General features: G+C 48.3%; 1 protein-coding gene across 1 annotated transcript in view; it reads left to right on the plus strand.

The window, feature by feature from the left end:
* LOC146869094 (uncharacterized) overlaps positions 1 to 23,419 on the plus strand; it is a 260,701-nt gene that overhangs the window by 38,665 nt on the left and 198,617 nt on the right. Inside the window, exon 3 of the mRNA XM_085599811.1 lies at positions 3,600 to 3,668. Coding sequence (XP_085455937.1) covers positions 3,600 to 3,668 — 69 coding nt within the window. The remainder of the gene's footprint in view (positions 1 to 3,599; positions 3,669 to 23,419) is intronic.

Raw genomic sequence — 23,419 nt, forward strand, 5'->3', positions numbered from 1 at the left:
GAGGGTTCATGTTGGTCCAATGTAGCAGATGACTGTGGACTTTACTCTGGACATTTCATCTACCAACACTTCCAACTCTACTGTGAACTTTGGATTCAAAACCCAATGTACAGCACCCACCATCCTGTGCAGTTTCCTCACACATGTCCGAAAATAAACTCACCAGTACACCATACTTGCCTCTGTTGTGATTCCAACTTGTCATGTGTCATGGAGATGTTGATCTGCTAAACAACACAGTGTATGCCCAATACTACAACAATGTGAACACCGTTAGGTGAGTCATGGTAATGTGACACATGTGAGGGAGACACATCACTATGGCAACACAACACATACTCACCATGGCCATGTTACTCATCCCACACAGTGATGTTGACCTGGACCACATTGGTATGCACAGACACAACACCTATCCACAGTCAGTGGTAACAAGTACACATGTGAGGTAAGCAAGTTTCACTCAGATGTGGGAAGACAGACAACGCACCTAACAAAGCATAGCACAGGTTCATTACACATCAGCAACAAGTTTATTCTAAAATAGTTGCAAGGAATTTGTACATTACGGTGGACACACGGTAACAGAGTGTCTGAGAATTGAAGTCCAGGGGTGTGTGGCACATCACTTGATGGCAATTGACAACTCCCACACTGGTGTTGGATTCTGGGTGTTGGGGGTCAGTGTTGACCAAACAACAGGCAATGTTCCCTGGGAAGGACAGACACAATACACAGTCAAAAGCACAGCAGAACAGGAGAGAAATGCAATACACATGCACAAAACATGTCACAAGAAACCTACACAGAAACAAGTTAGCAGTACTACACTATTGTGGAGTACAGACCACCTGAATGGACACATCACTGCACGCATCCAGTCAAGTGGCACACAGACACAATCAGACAGCAACAGAGCAGCCACAACACATTTCAGGCTAACTCCATACATTGACATAACAACCCTGTAAACTCACATTCAGGTGAAGAAGTTGTGGATGAGCTGTGGGCGGCCGTCACCCTCATCTTCATCATCATCACTGGCATCGTGGCCCAGGCCGGGATCCTCCACAGGTGGCGGAGGTCGGTCATCATCATCCTGGATGAGATGCACCTTCTTCCGCATTGCCATGTTGTGTAGCATGCAGCATACAAGGATAATTTTGCACACTTTTGCAGGGTCATATGGGAGGGCCCCTCCGGTCTTCTCCAGGCAGCAGAAGCAGCTTTTCAGGAGGCCAAATGTCCGCTCAATCACCCTCCTGGTCCGACCATGTGCCTCATTGTAGCGCATCTCGGCTGGTGTCACAGGGTTCTTGAGGGGTGTCAGCAACCACGGCACGGCATGTTGGGGTATCCGGAGTTACCTACACACAAACAATTGAACAATTAGCTGAGTTTTGTAGGAGTGGGAATTACAACATTGCCAAACACACACAATGGTAAACAGTCAGTACACACCGACAAGCCAGGCACGCTGGTCTGGCATCTGTGACATCAGCGTTGTAATGCGACTACTCCTCATTATGTAGGCATCGTGCGCAGAACCGGTAAACTTGCACACACATGTGTGATACACATGTCTGCAAGACATACCACCAGAGCATTGATCGCGTGGAAATGTTTCCTGTTCCGGTATGCCTTCTCATGTGCCTGTGGTCGTATCAGGGCCACATGCGTACCATCAATAGATCCGATGACGTTCGGCATCCTCCCCAGTGTATAAAAGGCATCCTTTACTTCAGGGAGTTGAGCTGGGCTAGGGAACTTGATGTACAGGTCAAGGAAATGCAACATCCTTTGCTCACCATGCCACCCCAGTTTAGACCTGGCCTTATGCAAATCAGTCTTGACCCTGTGCCTCATGGGAACATTCCAGCCCAAACTGCCAAGCCAGGTCCTCCCTGGACCAGAAACAAGCATCTTGGGATCAGTTTTGGGGTTTAACCCCTTCAGTGCCCATGACGAGCTGGACTCGTCATGGGCCGCGGTGGCGCTGTGCCCATGACGAGTCCAGCTCGTCATAGACCCCGCCCGCTAATGCAACGGCCGGCACAGGGCGGGGAAAGGGGCGGGCACTGAAGGGGTTAACATACATTTGTAATGCAATAGGTCTCGGATTTGCAAGAGTTTCAAAAGAATGATGGATTTAACCCAGATCTCTTGACTGGGGGTGAATGCTTTGATTTGTTCTGCATTCTGTCCATCAACTGTGTGCCTTTTGTTGTCTCGCCCTACGTGCACCGGGTATGCCCAGATGCGGGTCCTGGGCTCTCTGCCACTTGATTCAAGCTAACCTGGCTGATGAGGGGTGAAAGCCTGAAACCGGTCCTAGGATGCTTGTTTCTGGTCCAGGGAGGACCTGGCTTGGCAGTTCGGGTTGGACTGTTCCCATGATGCACAGGGTCCAGACTGATTTGTATATGGCCAGGTCTAAACTGGGGTGGCATGGTGAGCAAAAGAATGATGGATTTAACCCAGATCTCTTGACTGGGGGTGAATGTTTTGATTTGTTCTGCATTCCGTCCATCAACTGTGTGTCTTTTGCTTTCTCACCCAAAGTGCGCTGGGTATGCCCTGACGTGGGTCCTGGGCTCACTGTGCCACTGGATTTAAACTATCCTGGCTGATGAGGGGTGAACCCCGAAACTGGTCCTAGTATACTTGTTTTTGGTCCAGGGAGGACCTGGCTTGGCAGTTTGGGCTGGACTGTTCCCATGAGGCACAGAGTCAAGACTGATTTGCATATGGCCAGGTCTAAACTGGGTTGGCATGGTGAGCAAAAGAATGATGGATTTAACCCAGATCTCTTGACTCGGGGTGAATGTTTTGATTTATTCTGCATTCCATCCATCAAATGTGTATCTTTTGTTTTATCGTCCAAAGTGCGCCGAGTATTCCCAGACGTGGGTCCCGGGCTCACTGTGCCACTTGATTTAAGCGATCCTGGCTGATGAGGGATGAAACCCCGAAACCAGTCCTAGAATGCTTGTTTCTGGTCCAGGGAGGACCTTGCTTGGCAGTTCCGGTTGGACTATTCCCATGAGGCACAGGGTCAAGACTGACTTGCACATGGCCAGGTGCAAACTGGGGTTGCATGGTAAACAAAAGAATGATGGATTTAATCCAGATCTCTTGACTGGGGTGAATGTTTAGATTTGATCTGCATTCCGTCCATCAACTGTGTGTCTTTTGTTTCTCTTTTTCCCAGCACCTTCCCATGCACAAATATCTCTTTTTTTCTTTCTCTCTCTCTCTCTCTGCCTCTCTTTGTCTCTCTGTCTCTCTCCCTCTCTCTCTCTCTCTCTTTGCCTCTCTCTCTGTCTCTGTCTCTCTCTCTGCCTCTCTTTGTCTCTCCCTCCAGCCTCCCTCGAATACGTCACTGAAGATAGATGTTGGTGATGCTGGCCTGTTATCTTGACTCTCAGCAGCTCTCCATATAACACAAACTGCAGCAGTAACAAAATTGTATCTGATCATTAGAACCTCCCCGCCTCCTCTACTGTGTGCAGCATGAAGAACTGCATCAGCACTTTCTAGGCCATTTCCTGTATCTGTATTAGATAAAAGCACATTTCTTCACACTCTTCTCTTTACAGAGTCCTGTGGATTTGTTGAGGATCAAATGGCTTCAACCAGTGCTCAGAGGGATCAACCTGCACCCACAGGTAATTTTGATATAGTCTGTCAAGGCCGTCCTTCGAGAAGGTATTGTGATACAGTATGATGGGGTCAGCTTTCAGGTAGAGGTGGTTATCATACCATCTGGCAGGGAATATGTTGTGATCTCTGAAGATAGACACCTGGAGCCTGGAGGTATTATTAAGTCTTCTTTATTCAGTCTCCAGCACAGGTCACATCTGTCTTTACCCCAGCCAGCCTAGTGTGGTACCAGCCCCACCAGGAGCAGCCTCCCTAGCTGCTCAGCCCATCTCTAACTGCCAACACTCATCCACTTAGACACCCAGGCATTCCATGCATCACAGGCACACCAACATTCTATGACCATCTCACGCTCTGGCTGAGCAGCTAGTGGCAGCAGGGCTGGACTACATGTTATACAATTAAGTAGGGTATAACAGAATACTTCCTAGAGTGGTAATCATTACACAGTATGACACAGCCACGCTGCACCTAGAGGGTCACACTTCCAACAGCGGTAATACGTACAGAGTATGACACGGTCATGCTGCACCTAGAGGGCCACACTTCCTACAGCAGTAATCCATACAGAGTATGACAGAGTCACCCTGCACATAGAGGGCCACACTTCCTACAGCAGTAATCCTTACACAGTATGACACAGCCACGCTGCACCTAGAGGGCCACACTTCCTACGCCGGTAATCCTTACACGGTATGACACAGTAATGTTGCACCTAGAGGGTCACACTTCCAACAGCGGTAATCCTTACACTGTATGACAGTCATTCTGCACCTAGAGGGTCACACTTCCTACAGCGGTAATCCTTGCACAGTATGACACAGTCACCCTGCACCTAGAGGGTCACACTTCCTATGGCACCAATCCTTACAGAGTATGAGAGAGTCATGCTGCACCTAGGGGATATTACCATACCCTTTGGAGGACTACACTTCCTATGGCAGTAATCGTTACATAGTCTGAGAAAATCACTCTGCACCGGGTGGTAGTTATCACACAATCTTACAAGGTCTCACTTCCTGGGGGGTAATGCTTATACAGTATGAGAGAGCCAGGCTGCACCTAGGAGTAATTATCATACAGTCTAGCAGGGCCACACCTCCAATGGTGGTAACCCTTACAGAGTATGAGAGAGTCACACTGCACCTAAGGGTAGTTATTGTGATGTCTGGCAGGGCCACACCTCCAATAGTGGTAATCCTTACAGAGTATGAGAGAGTCACGCTGCACCTAGTTGTAATTATCATACAGTCTAGCAGGGCCACACATCCAATGGTGGTAATCCTTACAGAGTATGAGAGAGTCACGCTGCACCTAGGGTTAGTTATCGTGTTGTCTGGCTGGGTCCTACTTGCTACATTGAAAATCCTCAAACAGGATGGGAGAATCACCCTGCACCAAGTGGTAATTATCATATCACCTGGCAGGATCACATTTCCCATGGTGGTAATCCTTACAGGGTAGTCACGCAGACCCTATGGGAAATTATCATACTGTCCAGCAAGGCCACAGTGGTAATCCTTGAACATTATGAGAAAATCACACTGCATCTAGTGTTAAATAGCATACCATATGGAAGGGTCATACTTCCTATGGTGATAATTCTTTTAGTGTTTGAGAGTCATGCTGCATGGAGTGGTAATTATCATACAGACTGGCACATCCAACCTTCCTGCCAAGGTAATCCTCACACAGTGCAAGAGAATTATTCTGCACCCAGGGGTATTATCCCACTGCCTGGCAGGGCCACACTTCCAATGCAGGTAATCATTCTAGAGTTTGAGAGAGTCACGCTGCACTTAGGGGTATTGAGCTTACTGTCTGGCAAGTCACAATTCTTATGGCAGCAATTCTTACACAGAATGAGAGAGTTAGGCAGCGCCTGGGGGAAATATTGGTACCAGGCGCGGCTGGTGCAGGTAAGACCAGTTGGGGGGAGTCACTGACAACAGAATAGGGAAAATAAAATTAAATAATAAATAAAACTACTTACCTTGAGCTCGGCAATGTGGCGAGCACAAGGTACGTGGTTTTATTTTATTTATTATTTTCCCTATTCTAACGTCTGCTGACTCCCCCCCCCCCCTGCCCGCTCCTCCCGTGCCACGCCTCAGTGCCCCACTGTTCTTACCTGCACCGGCCATACCTGCTTGGTACGCAAAATTATAGTCACTGGCCAGTGTTGCCACACACTGAGAGTCACTGACTGGGCTTGTCTCATGCTTATAGTCACTGTCCAGTGTTGCCACACGTTGAGAGTCACTTACAGGACTTGACTCATGCGTATAGTCACTGTCCAGTGTTGCCACACGCTGAGAGTCACTGACTGGGCTTGAACTCATGCTTATAGTTACTGTCCAGTGTTGCCACACGCTGAGAGTCACTTACAGGACTTGACTCATGCTTATAGTCACTGGCCAGTGTTGCCACACACTGAGAGTCACTGACGGGGCTTGACTCATGCTTATAGTTAATGTCCACTGTTGCCACACATTGAGTGTCCCTAACCGGGTTTTACTCATGCTTATTGTCACTGTTCAGTATTGCCACACACTGAGTGTCCCTGATGGGGCTTGACTCATGCTTATTGTCTCTGTCCAGTGTTGCCACACACTGAGAGTCACTGACTGGGCTTGACTCAAGCTTATAGTTACTGTCCAGTGTTGCCACACACTGAGAGTCACTGACTGGGCTTGACTCATGCTTATAGTCACTGTCCAATTTTGCCACACACTGAGAGTCACTAACTGGGCTTGGTACACACTTATAGTCACTGTTGCCATATGCTGAGTGTTACTGATGGGGCTTGGTACCGGGCGCGGTTGGTACAGGTAAGACGAGTGGGGCATTGGGTTTAGCCATAGACAACGGAATAGGGAAAATCATATTAACAATAAATAAACCATTTACCTTGCACTCACCTAGGCGATGCGGCAAGTGCAAGGTAAGTGTTTTTTTTTTTAATGTAATTTTTCCTATTCTGTCTGTTGACTTACCCCCCGCCCCGCTCCCTCCTTGCCCTGCCCCTGCGCCCCACTAGCCATACCTGCTTTGTACGTACAAAAATAGTAACTGTCTGGTGTTGCCAAATGCTGAGTGTCCCTGACAGGGCTTGACTCATGCTTATAGTCACTGGCCAGTGTTGCCACACACTGAGAGTCACTGACTGGGCTTGACTCAAGCTTATAGTTACTGTCCAGTGTTGCCACACACTGAGAGTCACTGACTGGGCTTGTCTCATGCTTATAGACACTGTCCAGTGTTGCCACACGTTGAGAGTCACTTACAGGACTTGACTCATGCGTATAGTCACTGTCCAGTGTTGCCACACGCTGAGAGTCACTTACAGGACTTGACTCATGGATATAGTCACTGTCCAGTGTTGCCACATGCTGAGAGTCACTTACAGGACTTGACTCATGCTTATAGTTACTATCCAGTGTTGCCACACACTGAGAGTCACTGACTGGGCTTGACTCATGCTTATAGTTACTATCCAGTGTTGCCACACACTGAGAGTCACTTACAGGACTTGGCTCATGCTTATTGTCACTGTCCAGTGTTGCCACACACTGAGAGTCACTGACTGGGCTTGACTCATGCTTATAGTTACTGTCCAGTGTTGCCACACGCTGAGAGTCACTTACAGGACTTGACTCATGCTTATACTCACTGTCAAGTGTTGCCACACACTGAGAGTCACTGACTGGGCTTGAACTCATGCTTATAGTTACTGTCCAGTGTTGCCACACGCTGAGAGTCACTTACAGGACTTGACTCATGCTTATAGTCACTGGCCAGTGTTGCCACACACTGAGAGTCACTGACGGGGCTTGACTCATGCTTATAGTTAATGTCCAGTGTTGCCACACATTGAGTGTCCCTGACCGGGTTTTACTCATGCTTATTGTCACTGTTCAGTATTGCCACACACTGAGTGTCCCTGATGGGGCTTGACTCATGATTATTGTCTCTGTCCAGTGTTGCCACACACTGAGAGTCACTGACTGGGCTTGACTCATGCTTATAGTTACTGTCCAGTGTTGCCACACACTGAGAGTCACTGACTGGGCTTGACTCATGCTTATAGTTACTGTCCAGTGTTGCCACACGCTGAGAGTCATTGACTGGGCTTGACTCATGCTTATAGTCACTGTCCAGTGTTGCCACACACTGAGAGTCACTAACTGGGCTTGGTACACACTTATAGTCACTGTTGCCATATGCTGAGTGTTACTGATGGGGCTTGGTATCGGGCGCGGTTGGTACAGGTAAGACGAGTGGGGCAGGGGGTTTAGCCATAGACAACGTAATAGGGAAAATCATATTAACAATAAATAAACCATTTACCTTGCACTCACCTAGGCGATGCGGCAAGTGCAAGGTAAGTGTTTTTTTTTTTTAAATGTAATTTTTCCTATTCTGTCTGTTGACTTACCCCCCGCCCCGCTCCGCCCTTGCCCTGCCCCTGCGCCCCACTAGCCATACCTGCTTTGTACGTACAAAAATAGTAACTGTCTGGTGTTGCCACATGCTGAGTGTCCCTGACAGGGCTTGACTCATGCTTATAGTCACTGGCCAGTGTTGCCACACACTGAGAGTCACTGACTGGGCTTGACTCAAGCTTATAGTTACTGTCCAGTGTTGCCACACACTGAGAGTCACTGACTGGGCTTGTCTCATGCTTATAGACACTGTCCAGTGTTGCCACACGTTGAGAGTCACTTACAGGACTTGACTCATGCGTATAGTCACTGTCCAGTGTTGCCACACGCTGAGAGTCACTTACAGGACTTGACTCATGGATATAGTCACTGTCCAGTGTTGCCACATGCTGAGAGTCACTTACAGGACTTGACTCATGCTTATAGTTACTATCCAGTGTTGCCACACACTGAGAGTCACTGACTGGGCTTGACTCATGCTTATAGTTACTATCCAGTGTTGCCACACACTGAGAGTCACTTACAGGACTTGGCTCATGCTTATTGTCACTGTCCAGTGTTGCCACACACTGAGAGTCACTGACTGGGCTTGACTCATGCTTATAGTTACTGTCCAGTGTTGCCACACGCTGAGAGTCACTTACAGGACTTGACTCATGCTTATAGTCACTGGCCAGTGTTGCCACACACTGAGAGTCACTGACGGGGCTTGACTCATGCTTATAGTTAATGTCCAGTGTTGCCACACATTGAGTGTCCCTGACCGGGTTTTACTCATGCTTATTGTCACTGTTCAGTATTGCCACACACTGAGTGTCCCTGATGGGGCTTGACTCATGATTATTGTCTCTGTCCAGTGTTGCCACACACTGAGAGTCACTGACTGGGCTTGACTCATGCTTATAGTTACTGTCCAGTGTTGCCACACACTGAGAGTCACTGACTGGGCTTGACTCATGCTTATAGTTACTGTCCAGTGTTGCCACACGCTGAGAGTCATTGACTGGGCTTGACTCATGCTTATAGTCACTGTCCAGTGTTGCCACACACTGAGAGTCACTAACTGGGCTTGGTACACACTTATAGTCACTGTTGCCATATGCTGAGTGTTACTGATGGGGCTTGGTATCGGGCGCGGTTGGTACAGGTAAGACGAGTGGGGCAGGGGGTTTAGCCATAGACAACGGAATAGGGAAAATCATATTAACAATAAATAAACCATTTACCTTGCACTCACCTAGGCGATGCGGCAAGTGCAAGGTAAGTGTTTTTTTTTTTAAATGTAATTTTTCCTATTCTGTCTGTTGACTTACCCCCCGCCCCGCTCCGCCCTTGCCCTGCCCCTGCGCCCCACTAGCCATACCTGCTTTGTACGTACAAAAATAGTAACTGTCTGGTGTTGCCACATGCTGAGTGTCCCTGACAGGGCTTGACTCATGCTTATAGTCACTGGCCAGTGTTGCCACACACTGAGAGTCACTGACTGGGCTTGACTCAAGCTTATAGTTACTGTCCAGTGTTGCCACACACTGAGAGTCACTGACTGGGCTTGTCTCATGCTTATAGACACTGTCCAGTGTTGCCACACGTTGAGAGTCACTTACAGGACTTGACTCATGCTTATAGTCACTGTCCAGTGTTGCCACACGCTGAGAGTCACTTACAGGACTTGACTCATGGATATAGTCACTGTCCAGTGTTGCCACACGCTGAGAGTCACTTACAGGACTTGACTCATGCTTATAGTTACTATCCAGTGTTGCCACACACTGAGAGTCACTGACTGGGCTTGACTCATGCTTATAGTTACTATCCAGTGTTGCCACACACTGAGTGTCCCTGACAGAGCTTGACTCATGCTTATAGTCACTGGCCAGTGTTGCCACACACTGAGAGTCACTGACTGGGCTTGACTCAAGCTTATAGTTACTGTCCAGTGTTGCCACACACTGAGAGTCACTGACTGGGCTTGTCTCATGCTTATAGTCACTGTCCAGTGTTGCCACACGTTGAGAGTCACTTACAGGACTTGACTCATGCTTATAGTCACTGTCCAGTGTTGCCACACGCTGAGAGTCACTTACAGGACTTGACTCATGCATATAGTCACTGTCCAGTGTTGCCACACGATGAGAGTCACTTACAGGACTTGACTCATGCTTATAGTTACTATCCAGTGTTGCCACACACTGAGAGTCACTGACTGGGCTTGACTCATGCTTATAGTTACTATCCAGTGTTGCCACACACTGAGAGTCACTTACAGGACTTGGCTCATGCTTATTGTCACTGTCCAGTGTTGCCACACACTGAGAGTCACTGACTGGGCTTGACTCATGCTTATAGTTACTGTCCAGTGTTGCCACACGCTGAGAGTCACTTACAGGACTTGACTCATGCTTATAGTCACTGTCCAGTGTTGCCACACACTGAGAGTCACTGACTGGGCTTGAACTCATGCTTATAGTTACTGTCCAGTGTTGCCACACGATGAGAGTCACTTACAGGACTTGACTCATGCCTATAGTCACTGGCCAGTGTTGCCACACACTGAGAGTCACTGACGGGGCTTGACTCATGATTATAGTTAATGTCCAGTGTTGCCACACATTGAGTGTCCCTGACCGGGTTTTACTCATGCTTATTGTCACTGTCCAGTATTGCCACACACTGAGTGTCCCTGATGGGGCTTGACTCATGCTTATTGTCTCTGTCCAGTGTTGCCACACACTGAGAGTCACTGACTGGGCTTGACTCATGCTTATAGTTACTGTCCAGTGTTGCCACACACTGAGAGTCACTGACTGGGCTTGACTCATGCTTATAGTTACTGTCCAATGTTGCCACACGCTGAGAGTCATTGACTGGGCTTGACTCATGCTTATAGTCACTGTCCAGTGTTGCCACACGCTGAGACTCACTGACTGGGCTTGACTCATGCTTATAGTCACTGTCCAGGGTTGCCACACACTGACAGTCACTGACGGGGCTCGACTCATGCTTATAGTCACTGTCCAGTGTTGCCACACACTGAGAGTCACTGACTGGGCTTGACTCATGCTTCTAGTTACTATCCAGTGTTGCCACACACTGAGAGTCACTGACCGGGCTTGACTCATGCTTATAGTCACTGGCCAGTGTTGCCACACACTGAGAGTCACTCACAGGACTTGACTCGTGCTTATTGTCACTGTCCAGTGTTGCCACACACTGAGAGTCACTGACTGGGCTTGACTCATGCTTGTAGTTACTGTCCAGTGTTGCCACACACTGAGAGTCACTGACTGGGTTTGACTCATGCTTATAGTCATTGTCCAGTGTTGCCACACACTGAGAGTCACTGACTGGGCTTGACTCATGCTTATTGTCTCTGTCCAGTGTTGCCACACACTGAGAGTCACTGACTGGGCTTGACTCATGCTTATAATTACTGTCCAGCGTAGCCACATGCTGAGAGTCACTTAAAGGACTTGACTAATGCTTATAGTCACTGTCCAGTTTTGCCACACACTGAGAGTCACTGACTGGGCTTGACTCATGCTTATAGTCACTGTCCAGTGTTGCCACATGCTGAGAGTCACTGACTGTTTTTGACCCATGCTTATTGTCACTGTCCAGTATTGCCACACACTGGGTGTCCCTGACGGGGCTTGACTCATGCTTATTGTCACTGTCCAGTGTTGCCAAACACTGAGAGTCGCTGACGGGGCTTGACTCATGCTTATAGTTAATGTCCAGTGTTGTCACACATTGAGTGTCCCTGACCAGGTTTTACTCATGCTTATTGTCACTGTCCAGTATTGCCACACACTGAGTGTCCCTGACGGGGCTTGACTCATGCTTATTGTCTCTGTCCAGTGTTGCCACACACTGAGAGTCACTGACTGGGCTTGACTCATGCTTATAGTCACTTTCCAGTGTTGCCACACACTGAGAGTCACTTACAGGACTTGACTCATGCTTATAGTTACTGTCCAGTGTTGCCACACGTTGAGAGTCACTTACAGGACTTGACTCATGCGTATATTCACTGTCCAGTGTTGCCACACGCTGAGAGTCACTTACAGGACTTGACTCATGCTTATAGTTACTGTCCAGTGTTGCCACACGCTGAGAGTCACTTACAGGACTTGACTCATGCATATAGTCACTGTCCAGTGCTGCCACACGCTGAGAGTCACTTACAGGACTTGACTCATGCTTATAGTTACTGTCCAGTGTTGCCACACGCTGAGAGTCACTTACAGGACTTGACTCATGCTTATAGTCACTGTCCAGTGTTGCCACAGACTGAGAGTCACTGACTGGGCTTGAACTCATGCGTATAGTCACTGTCCAGTGTTGCCACATGATGAGAGTCACTTACAGGACTTGACTCATGCATATAGTCACTGTCCAGTGCTGCCACACGCTGAGAGTCACTTACAGGACTTGACTCATGCTTATAGTTACTGTCCAGTGTTGCCACACACTGAGAGTCACTGACTGGGCTTGACTCATGCTTATAGTTACTGTCCAGTGTTGCCACACGCTGAGAGTCACTTACAGGACTTGACTCATGCTTATAGGCACTGTCCAGTGTTGCCACACACTGAGAGTCACTGACTGGGCTTGAACTCATGCTTATAGTTACTGTCCAGTGTTGCCACACGATGAGAGTCACTTACAGGACTTGACTCATGCCTATAGTCACTGGCCAGTGTTGCCACACACTGAGAGTCACTGACGGGGCTTGACGAATGATTATAGTTAATGTCCAGTGTTGCCACACATTGAGTGTCCCTGACCGGGTTTTACTCATGCTTATTGTCACTGTCCAGTATTGCCACACACTGAGAGTCCCTGATGGGGCTTGACTCATGCTTATTGTCTCTGTCCAGTGTTGCCACACACTGAGAGTCACTGACTGGGCTTGACTCATGCTTATAGTTACTGTCCAGTGTTGCCACACACTGAGAGTCACTGACTGGGCTTGACTCATGCTTATAGTTACTGTCCAATGTTGCCACACGCTGAGAGTCATTGACTGGGCTTGACTCATGCTTATAGTCACTGTCCAGTGTTGCCACACGCTGAGACTCACTGACTGGGCTTGACTCATGCTTATAGTCACTGTCCAGGGTTGCCACACACTGACAGTCACTGACGGGGCTCGACTCATGCTTATAGTCACTGTCCAGTGTTGCCACACACTGAGAGTCACTGACTGGGCTTGACTCATGCTTCTAGTTACTATCCAGTGTTGCCACACACTGAGAGTCACTGACCGGGCTTGACTCATGCTTATAGTCACTGGCCAGTGTTGCCACACACTGAGAGTCACTCACAGGACTTGACTCGTGCTTATTGTCACTGTCCAGTGTTGCCACACACTGAGAGTCACTGACTGGGCTTGACTCATGCTTGTAGTTACTGTCCAGTGTTGCCACACACTGAGAGTCACTGACTGGGTTTGACTCATGCTTATAGTCATTGTCCAGTGTTGCCACACACTGAGAGTCACTGACTGGGCTTGACTCATGCTTATTGTCTCTGTCCAGTGTTGCCACACACTGAGAGTCACTGACTGGGCTTGACTCATGCTTATAATTACTGTCCAGCGTAGCCACATGCTGAGAGTCACTTACAGGACTTGACTAATGCTTATAGTCACTGTCCAGTTTTGCCACACACTGAGAGTCACTGACTGGGCTTGACTCATGCTTATAGTCACTGTCCAGTGTTGCCACATGCTGAGAGTCACTGACTGTTCTTGACCCATGCTTATTGTCACTGTCCAGTATTGCCACACACTGGGTGTCCCTGACGGGGCTTGACTCATGCTTATTGTCACTGTCCAGTGTTGCCAAACACTGAGAGTCACTGACGGGGCTTGACTCATGCTTATAGTTAATGTCCAGTGTTGTCACACATTGAGTGTCCCTGACCAGGTTTTACTCATGCTTATTGTCACTGTCCCTGTATTGCCACACACTGAGTGTCCCTGACGGGGCTTGACTCATGCTTATTGTCTCTGTCCAGTGTTGCCACACACTGAGAGTCACTGACTGGGCTTGACTCATGCTTATAGTCACTTTCCAGTGTTGCCACACACTGAGAGTCACTTACAGGACTTGACTCATGCTTATAGTTACTGTCCAGTGTTGCCACACGTTGAGAGTCACTTACAGGACTTGACTCATGCGTATAGTCACTGTCCAGTGTTGCCACACGCTGAGAGTCACTTACAGGACTTGACTTATGCATATAGTCACTGTCCAGTGTTGCCACACGCTGAGAGTCACTTACAGGACTTGACTCATGCTTATAGTTACTGTCCAGTGTTGCCACACGCTGAGAGTCACTTACAGGACTTGACTCATGCATATAGTCACTGTCCAGTGCTGCCACACGCTGAGAGTCACTTACAGGACTTGACTCATGCTTATAGTTACTGTCCAGTGTTGCCACACGCTGAGAGTCACTTACAGGACTTGACTCATGCTTATAGTCACTGTCCAGTGTTGCCACACACTGAGAGTCACTGACTGGGCTTGAACTCATGCGTATAGTCACTGTCCAGTGTTGCCACATGATGAGAGTCACTTACAGGACTTGACTCATGCATATAGTCAATGTCCAGTGCTGCCACACGCTGAGAGTCACTTACAGGACTTGACTCATGCTTATAGTTACTATCCAGTGTTGCCACACACTGAGAATCACTGACTGGGCTTGACTCATGCATATAGTTACTATCCAGTGTTGCCACACACTGAGAGTCACTTACAGGACTTGGCTCATGCTTATTGTCACTGTCCAGTGTTGCCACACACTGAGAGTCACTGACTGGGCTTGACTCATGCTTATAGTTACTGTCCAGTGTTGCCACACGCTGAGAGTCACTTACAGGGCTTGACTCATGCTTATAGTCACTGTCCAGTGTTGCCACACACTGAGAGTCACTGACTGGGCTTGAACTCATGCTTATAGTTACTGTCCAGTGTTGCCACACGCTGAGAGTCACTTACAGGACTTGACTCATGCTTATAGTCACTGGCCAGTGTTGCCACACACTGAGAGTCACTGACGGGGCTTGACTCATGCTTATAGTTAATGTCCAGTGTTGCCACACATTGAGTGTCCCTGACCAGGTTTTACTCATGCTTATTGTCACTGTCCAGTATTGCCACACACTGAGTGTCCCTCATGGGGCTTGACTCATGCTTATTGTCTCTGTCCAGTGTTGCCACACACTGAGAGTCACTGACTGGGCTTGACTCATGCTTATAGTTACTGTCCAGTGTTGCCACACACTGAGAGTCACTGACTGGGCTTGACTCATGCTTATAGTTACTGTCCAGTGTTGCCACACGCTGAGAGTCATTGACTGGGCTTGACTCATGCTTATAGTCACTGTCCAGTGTTGCCACACGCTGAGACTCACTGACTGGGCTTGACTCATGCTTATAGTCACTGTCCAGGGTTGCCACACACTGACAGTCACTGACGGGGCTCGACTCATGCTTATAGTCACTGTCCAGTGTTGCCACACACTGAGAGTCACTGACTGGGCTTGACTCATGCTTCTAGTTACTATCCAGTGTTGCCACACACTGAGAGTCACTGACCGGGCTTGACTCATGCTTATAGTCACTGGCCAGTGTGGCCACACACTGAGAGTCACTCACAGGACTTGACTCGTGCTTATTGTCACTCTCCAGTGTTGCCACACACTGAGAGTCACTGACTGGGCTTGACTCGTGCTTGTAGTTACTGTCCAGTGTTGCCACACACTGAGAGTCACTGACTGGGTTTGACTCATGCTTATGGTCATTGTCCAGTGTTGCCACACACAGAGTCACTGACTGGGCTTGACTCATGCTTATTGTCTCTGTCCAGTGTTGCCACACACTGAGAGTCACTGACTGGGCTTGACTCATGCTTATAATTACTGTCCAGCGTAGCCACATGCTGAGAGTCACTTACAGGACTTGACTAATGCTTATAGTCACTGTCCAGTGTTGCCACACGCTGAGAGTCAGTGACTGGGCTTGACCCATGCTTATTGTCACTGTCCAGTATTGCCACACACTGGGTGTCCCTGACGGGGCTTGACTCATGCTTATAGTCACTGGCCAGTGTGGCCACACACTGAGAGTCACTCACAGTACTTGACTCGTGCTTATTGTCACTCTCCAGTGTTGCCACACACTGAGAGTCACTGACTGGGCTTGACTCGTGCTTGTAGTTACTGTCCAGTGTTGCCACACACTGAGAGTCACTGACTGGGTTTGACTCATGCTTATGGTCATTGTCCAGTGTTGCCACACACAGAGTCACTGACTGGGCTTGACTCATGCTTATTGTCTCTGTCCAGTGTTGCCACACACTGAGAGTCACTGACTGGGCTTGACTCATGCTTATAATTACTGTCCAGCGTAGCCACATGCTGAGAGTCACTTACAGGACTTGACTAATGCTTATAGTCACTGTCCAGTGTTGCCACACGCTGAGAGTCAGTGACTGGGCTTGACCCATGCTTATTGTCACTGTCCAGTATTGCCACACACTGGGTGTCCCTGACGGGGCTTGACTCATGCTTATTGTCACTGTCCAGTGTTGCCACACACTGAGAGTCACTGACGGGGCTTGACTCATGCTTATAGTTAATGTCCAGTGTTGTCACACATTGAGTGTCCCTGACCGGGTTTTACTCATGCTTATTGTCACTGTCCAGTATTACCACACACTGAGTGTCCCTGACGGGGCTTGACTCATGCTTATTGTCTCTCTCCAGTGTTGACACACACTGAGAGTCACTGACTGGGCTTGACTCATGCTTATAGTCACTGTCCAGTGTTGCCACACACTGAGAGTCACTTACAGGACTTGACTCATGCTTATAGTTACTGTCCAGTGTTGCCACATGTTGAGAGTCACTTACAGGACTTGACTCATGCGTATACTCACTGTCCAGTGTTGCCACACGCTGAGAGTCACTTACAGGACTTGACTCATGCATATAGTCACTGTCCAGTGTTGCCACACGCTGAGAGTCACTTACAGGACTTGACTCATGCTTATAGTTACTATCCAGTGTTGCCACACACTGAGAGTCTCTGACTGGGCTTGACTCATGCTTATAGTTACTATCCAGTGTTGCCACACACTGAGAGTCACTTACAGGACTTGGCTCATGCTTATAATCACTGTCCAGTGTTGCCACATGCTGAGAGTCACTTACAGGACTTGACTCATGCTTATTGTCACTGTCCAGTGTTGCCACACGCTGAGAGTCACTGACTGGGCTTGACTCATGATTATAGTTACTGTCCAGTGTTGCCACACACTGAGAGTCACTGAGTGGGCTTGAACTCATGCTTATAGTTACTGTCCAGTGTTGCCACACGCTGAGAGTCGCTTACAGGACTTGACTCATGCTTATAGTCACTGGCCAGTGTTGCCACACACTGAGAGTCACTGACGGGGCTTGACTCATGCTTATAGTTAATGTCCAGTGTTGCCACACATTGAGTGTCCCTGACCGGGTTTTACTCATGCTTATTGTCACTGTCCAGTATTGCCACACACTGAGAGTCACTGACTGGGCTTGACTCTTGCTTATAGTTACTGTCCAGTGTTGCCACACACTGAGAGTCACTGACTGGGCTTGACTCATGCTTATAGTTACTGTCCAGTGTTGCCACACGCTGAGAGTCACTGACTGGGCTTGACTTGTGCTTACAGTCACTGTCCAGTGTTGCCACACGCTGAGACTCACTGACTGGGCTTGACTCATGATTATAGTCACTGTCCAGGGTTGCCACACAGTGAGAGTTACTTACAGGACTTGACTAATGCTTATAGTTACTGTCCAGTGTTGCCACATGTTGAGAGTCACTTACAGGACTTGACTCATGTGTATAGTCGCTGTCCAGTGTTGCCACACGCTGAGAGTCACTTACAGGACTTGACTCATGCACATAGTCACTGTCCAGTGTTGCCAAATGCTGAGAGTCACTTACAGGACTTGACTCATGCTTATAGTTACTATCCAGTGTTGCCACACATTGAGAGTCCCTGACTGGGCTTGACTCATGCTTATAGTTACTATCCAGTGTTGCCACACACTGAGAGTCACTTACAGGACTTGGCTCATGCTTATAGTCACTGTCCAGTGTTGCCACACGCTGAGAGTCACTTACAGGACTTGACTCATGCTTATTGTCACTGTCCAGTGTTGCCACACACTGAGAGTCACTGACTGGGCTTGACTCATGCTTATAGTTACTGCCCAGTGTTGCCACACGCTGAGAGTCACTTACAGGACTTGACTCATGCTTATAGTCACTGTCCAGTGTTGCCACACACTGAGAGTCACTGACTGGGCTTGAACTCATGCTTATAGTTACTGTCCAGTGTTGCCACAAGCTGAGAGTCACTTACAGGACTTGACTCATGCTTATAGTCACTGGCCAGTGTTGCCACACACTGAGAGTCACTGACGGGGCTTGACTCATGCTTATAGTTAATGTCAAGTGTTGCCACACGCTGAGAGTCACTTACAGGACTTGACTCATGCTTATAGTTGCTATCCAGTGTTGCCACACACTGAGAGTCACTGACTGGGCTTGACTCATGCTTATAGTTACTATCCAGTGTTGCCACACACTGAGAGTCACTTACAGGACTTGGCTCATGCTTATTGTCACTGTCCAGTGTTGCCACACACTGAGAGTCACTTACAGGACTTGGCTCATGCTTATTGTCACTGTCCAGTGTTGCCACACACTGAGAGTCACTGACTGGGCTTGACTCATGCTTATAGTTACTGTCCAGTGTTGCCACACGCTGAGAGTCACTTACAGGGCTTGACTCATGCTTATAGTCACTGTCCAGTGTTGCCACACACTGAGAGTCACTGACTGGGCTTGAACTCATGCTTATAGTTACTGTCCAGTGTTGCCACACGATGAGAGTCACTTACAGGACTTGACTCATGCCTATAGTCACTGGCCAGTGTTGCCACACACTGAGAGTCACTGACGGGGCTTGACTCATGATTATAGTTAATGTCCAGTGTTGCCACACATTGAGTGTCCCTGACCGGGTTTTACTCATGCTTATTGTCACTGTCCAGTATTGCCACACACTGAGTGTCCCTGATGGGGCTTGACTCATGCTTATTGTCTCTGTCCAGTGTTGCCACACACTGAGAGTCACTGACTGGGCTTGACTCATGCTTATAGTTACTGTCCAGTGTTGCCACACACTGAGAGTCACTGACTGGGCTTGACTCATGCTTATAGTTACTGTCCAATGTTGCCACACGCTGAGAGTCATTGACTGGGCTTGACTTATGCTTATAGTCACTGTCCAGTGTTGCCACACGCTGAGACTCACTGACTGGGCTTGACTCATGCTTATAGTCACTGTCCAGGGTTGCCACACACTGACAGTCACTGACGGGGCTCGACTCATGCTTATAGTCACTGTCCAGTGTTGCCACACACTGAGAGTCACTGACTGGGCTTGACTCATGCTTCTAGTTACTATCCAGTGTTGCCACACACTGAGAGTCACTGACCGGGCTTGACTCATGCTTATAGTCACTGGCCAGTGTTGCCACACACTGAGAGTCACTCACAGGACTTGACTCGTGCTTATTGTCACTGTCCAGTGTTGCCACACACTGAGAGTCACTGACTGTTCTTGACCCATGCTTATTGTCACTGTCCAGTATTGCCACACACTGGGTGTCCCTGACGGGGCTTGACTCATGCTTATTGTCACTGTCCAGTGTTGCCAAACACTGAGAGTCACTGACGGGGCTTGACTCATGCTTATAGTTAATGTCCAGTGTTGTCACACATTGAGTGTCCCTGACCAGGTTTTACTCATGCTTATTGTCACTGTCCAGTATTGCCACACACTGAGTGTCCCTGACGGGGCTTGACTCATGCTTATTGTCTCTGTCCAGTGTTGCCACACACTGAGAGTCACTGACTGGGCTTGACTCATGCTTATAGTCACTTTCCAGTGTTGCCACACACTGAGAGTCACTTACAGGACTTGACTCATGCTTATAGTTACTGTCCAGTGTTGCCACACGTTGAGAGTCACTTACAGGACTTGACTCATGCGTATAGTCACTGTCCAGTGTTGCCACACGCTGAGAGTCACTTACAGGACTTGACTTATGCATATAGTCACTGTCCAGTGTTGCCACACGCTGAGAGTCACTTACAGGACTTGACTCATGCTTATAGTTACTGTCCAGTGTTGCCACACGCTGAGAGTCACTTACAGGACTTGACTCATGCATATAGTAACTGTCCAGTGCTGCCACACGCTGAGAGTCACTTACAGGACTTGACTCATGCTTATAGTTACTGTCCAGTGTTGCCACACGCTGAGAGTCACTTACAGGACTTGACTCATGCTTATAGTCACTGTCCAGTGTTGCCACACACTGAGAGTCACTGACTGAGCTTGAACTCATGCGTATAGTCACTGTCCAGTGTTGCCACATGATGAGAGTCACTTACAGGACTTGACTCATGCATATAGTCACTGTCCAGTGCTGCCACACGCTGAGAGTCACTTACAGGACTTGACTCATGCTTATAGTTACTATCCAGTGTTGCCACACACTGAGAATTACTGACTGGGCTTGACTCATGCTTATAGTTACTATCCAGTGTTGCCACACACTGAGAGTCACTTACAGGACTTGGCTCATGCTTATTGTCACTGTCCAGTGTTGCCACACACTGAGAGTCACTGACTGGGCTTGACTCATGCTTATAGTTACTGTCCAGTGTTGCCACACGCTGAGAGTCACTTACAGGGCTTGACTCATGCTTATAGTCACTGTCCAGTGTTGCCACACACTGAGAGTCACTGACTGGGCTTGAACTCATGCTTATAGTTACTGTCCAGTGTTGCCACACGCTGAGAGTCACTTACAGGACTTGACTCATGCTTATAGTCACTGGCCAGTGTTGCCACACACTGAGAGTCACTGACGGGGCTTGACTCATGCTTATAGTTAATGTCCAGTGTTGCCACACATTGAGTGTCCCTGACCAGGTTTTACTCATGCTTATTGTCACTGTCCAGTATTGCCACACACTGAGTGTCCCTGATGGGGCTTGACTCATGCTTATTGTCTCTGTCCAGTGTTGCCACACACTGAGAGTCACTGACTGGGTTTGACTCATGCTTATGGTCATTGTCCAGTGTTGCCACACACAGAGTCACTGACTGGGCTTGACTCATGCTTATTGTCTCTGTCCAGTGTTGCCACACACTGAGAGTCACTGACTGGGCTTGACTCATGCTTATAATTACTGTCCAGCGTAGCCACATGCTGAGAGTCACTTACAGGACTTGACTAATGCTTATAGTCACTGTCCAGTGTTGCCACACGCTGAGAGTCAGTGACTGGGCTTGACCCATGCTTATTGTCACTGTCCAGTGTTGCCACACACTGAGAGTCACTGACGGGGCTTGACTCATGCTTATAGTTAATGTCCAGTGTTGTCACACATTGAGTGTCCCTGACCGGGTTTTACTCATGCTTATTGTCACTGTCCAGTATTACCACACACTGAGAGTCACTGACGGGGCTTGACTCATGCTTATAGTCACTGTCCAGTGTTGCCACACACTGAGAGTCACTTACAGGACTTGACTCATGCTTATAGTTACTGTCCAGTGTTGCCACATGTTGAGAGTCACTTACAGGACTTGACTAATGCGTATACTCACTGTCCAGTGTTGCCACACACTGAGAGTCACTGACGGGGCTTGACTCATGCTTATAGTTAATGTCCAGTGTTGTCACACATTGAGTGTCCCTGACCGGGTTTTACTCATGCTTATTGTCACTGTCCAGTATTACCACACACTGAGAGTCACTGACTGGGCTTGACTCATGCTTATAGTCACTGTCCAGTGTTGCCACACACTGAGAGTCACTTACAAGACTTGACTCATGCTTATAGTTACTGTCCAGTGTTGCCACATGTTGAGAGTCACTTACAGGACTTGACTCATGCGTATACTCACTGTCCAGTGTTGCCACACGCTGAGAGTCACTTACAGGACTTGACTCATGCATATAGTCACTGTCCAGTGTTGCCACACGCTGAGAGTCACTTACAGGACTTGACTCATGCTTATAGTTCCTATCCAGTGTTGCCACACACTGAGAGTCTCTGACTGGGCTTGACTCATGCTTATAGTTACTATCCAGTGTTGCCACACACTGAGAGTCACTTACAGGACTTGGCTCATGCTTATAGTCACTGTCCAGTGTTGCCACATGCTGAGAGTCACTTACAGGACTTGACTCATGCTTATTGTCACTGTCCAGTGTTGCCACACGCTGAGAGTCACTGACTGGGCTTGACTCATGATTATAGTTACTGTCCAGTGTTGCCACACACTGAGAGTCACTGAGTGGGCTTGAACTCATGCTTATAGTTACTGTCCAGTGTTGCCACACGCTGAGAGTCGCTTACAGGACTTGACTCATGCTTATAGTCACTGGCCAGTGTTGCCACACACTGAGAGTCACTGACGGGGCTTGACTCATGCTTATAGTTAATGTCCAGTGTTGCCACACATTGAGTGTCCCTGACCGGGTTTTACTCATGCTTATTGTCACTGTCCAGTATTGCCACACACTGAGAGTCACTGACTGGGCTTTACTCTTGCTTAGAGTTACTGTCCAGTGTTGCCACACACTGAGAGTCACTGACTGGGCTTGACTCATGCTTATAGTTACTGTCCAGTGTTGCCACACGCTGAGAGTCACTGACTGGGCTTGACTTGTGCTTACAGTCACTGTCCAGTGTTGCCACACGCTGAGACTCACTGACTGGGCTTGACTCATGATTATAGTCACTGTCCAGGGTTGCCACACAGTGAGAGTTACTTACAGGACTTGACTAATGCTTATAGTTACTGTCCAGTGTTGCCACATGTTGAGAGTCACTTACAGGACTTGACTCATGCACATAGTCACTGTCCAGTGTTGCCAAATGCTGAGAGTCACTTACAGGACTTGACTCATGCTTATAGTTACTATCCAGTGTTGCCACACACTGAGAGTCACTGACTGGGCTTGACTCATGCTTATAGTTACTATCCAGTGTTGCCACACACTGAGAGTCACTTACAGGACTTGGCTCATGCTTATAGTCACTGTCCAGTGTTGCCACACGCTGAGAGTCACTTACAGGACTTGACTCATGCTTATTGTCACTGTCCAGTGTTGCCACACACTGAGAGTCACTGACTGGGCTTGACTCATGCTTATA

This window comes from Triturus cristatus, chromosome 1_1, assembly GCF_964204655.1.
Source record: "Triturus cristatus chromosome 1_1, aTriCri1.1, whole genome shotgun sequence".
Classification (NCBI taxonomy): Eukaryota; Metazoa; Chordata; class Amphibia; order Caudata; family Salamandridae; genus Triturus; species Triturus cristatus.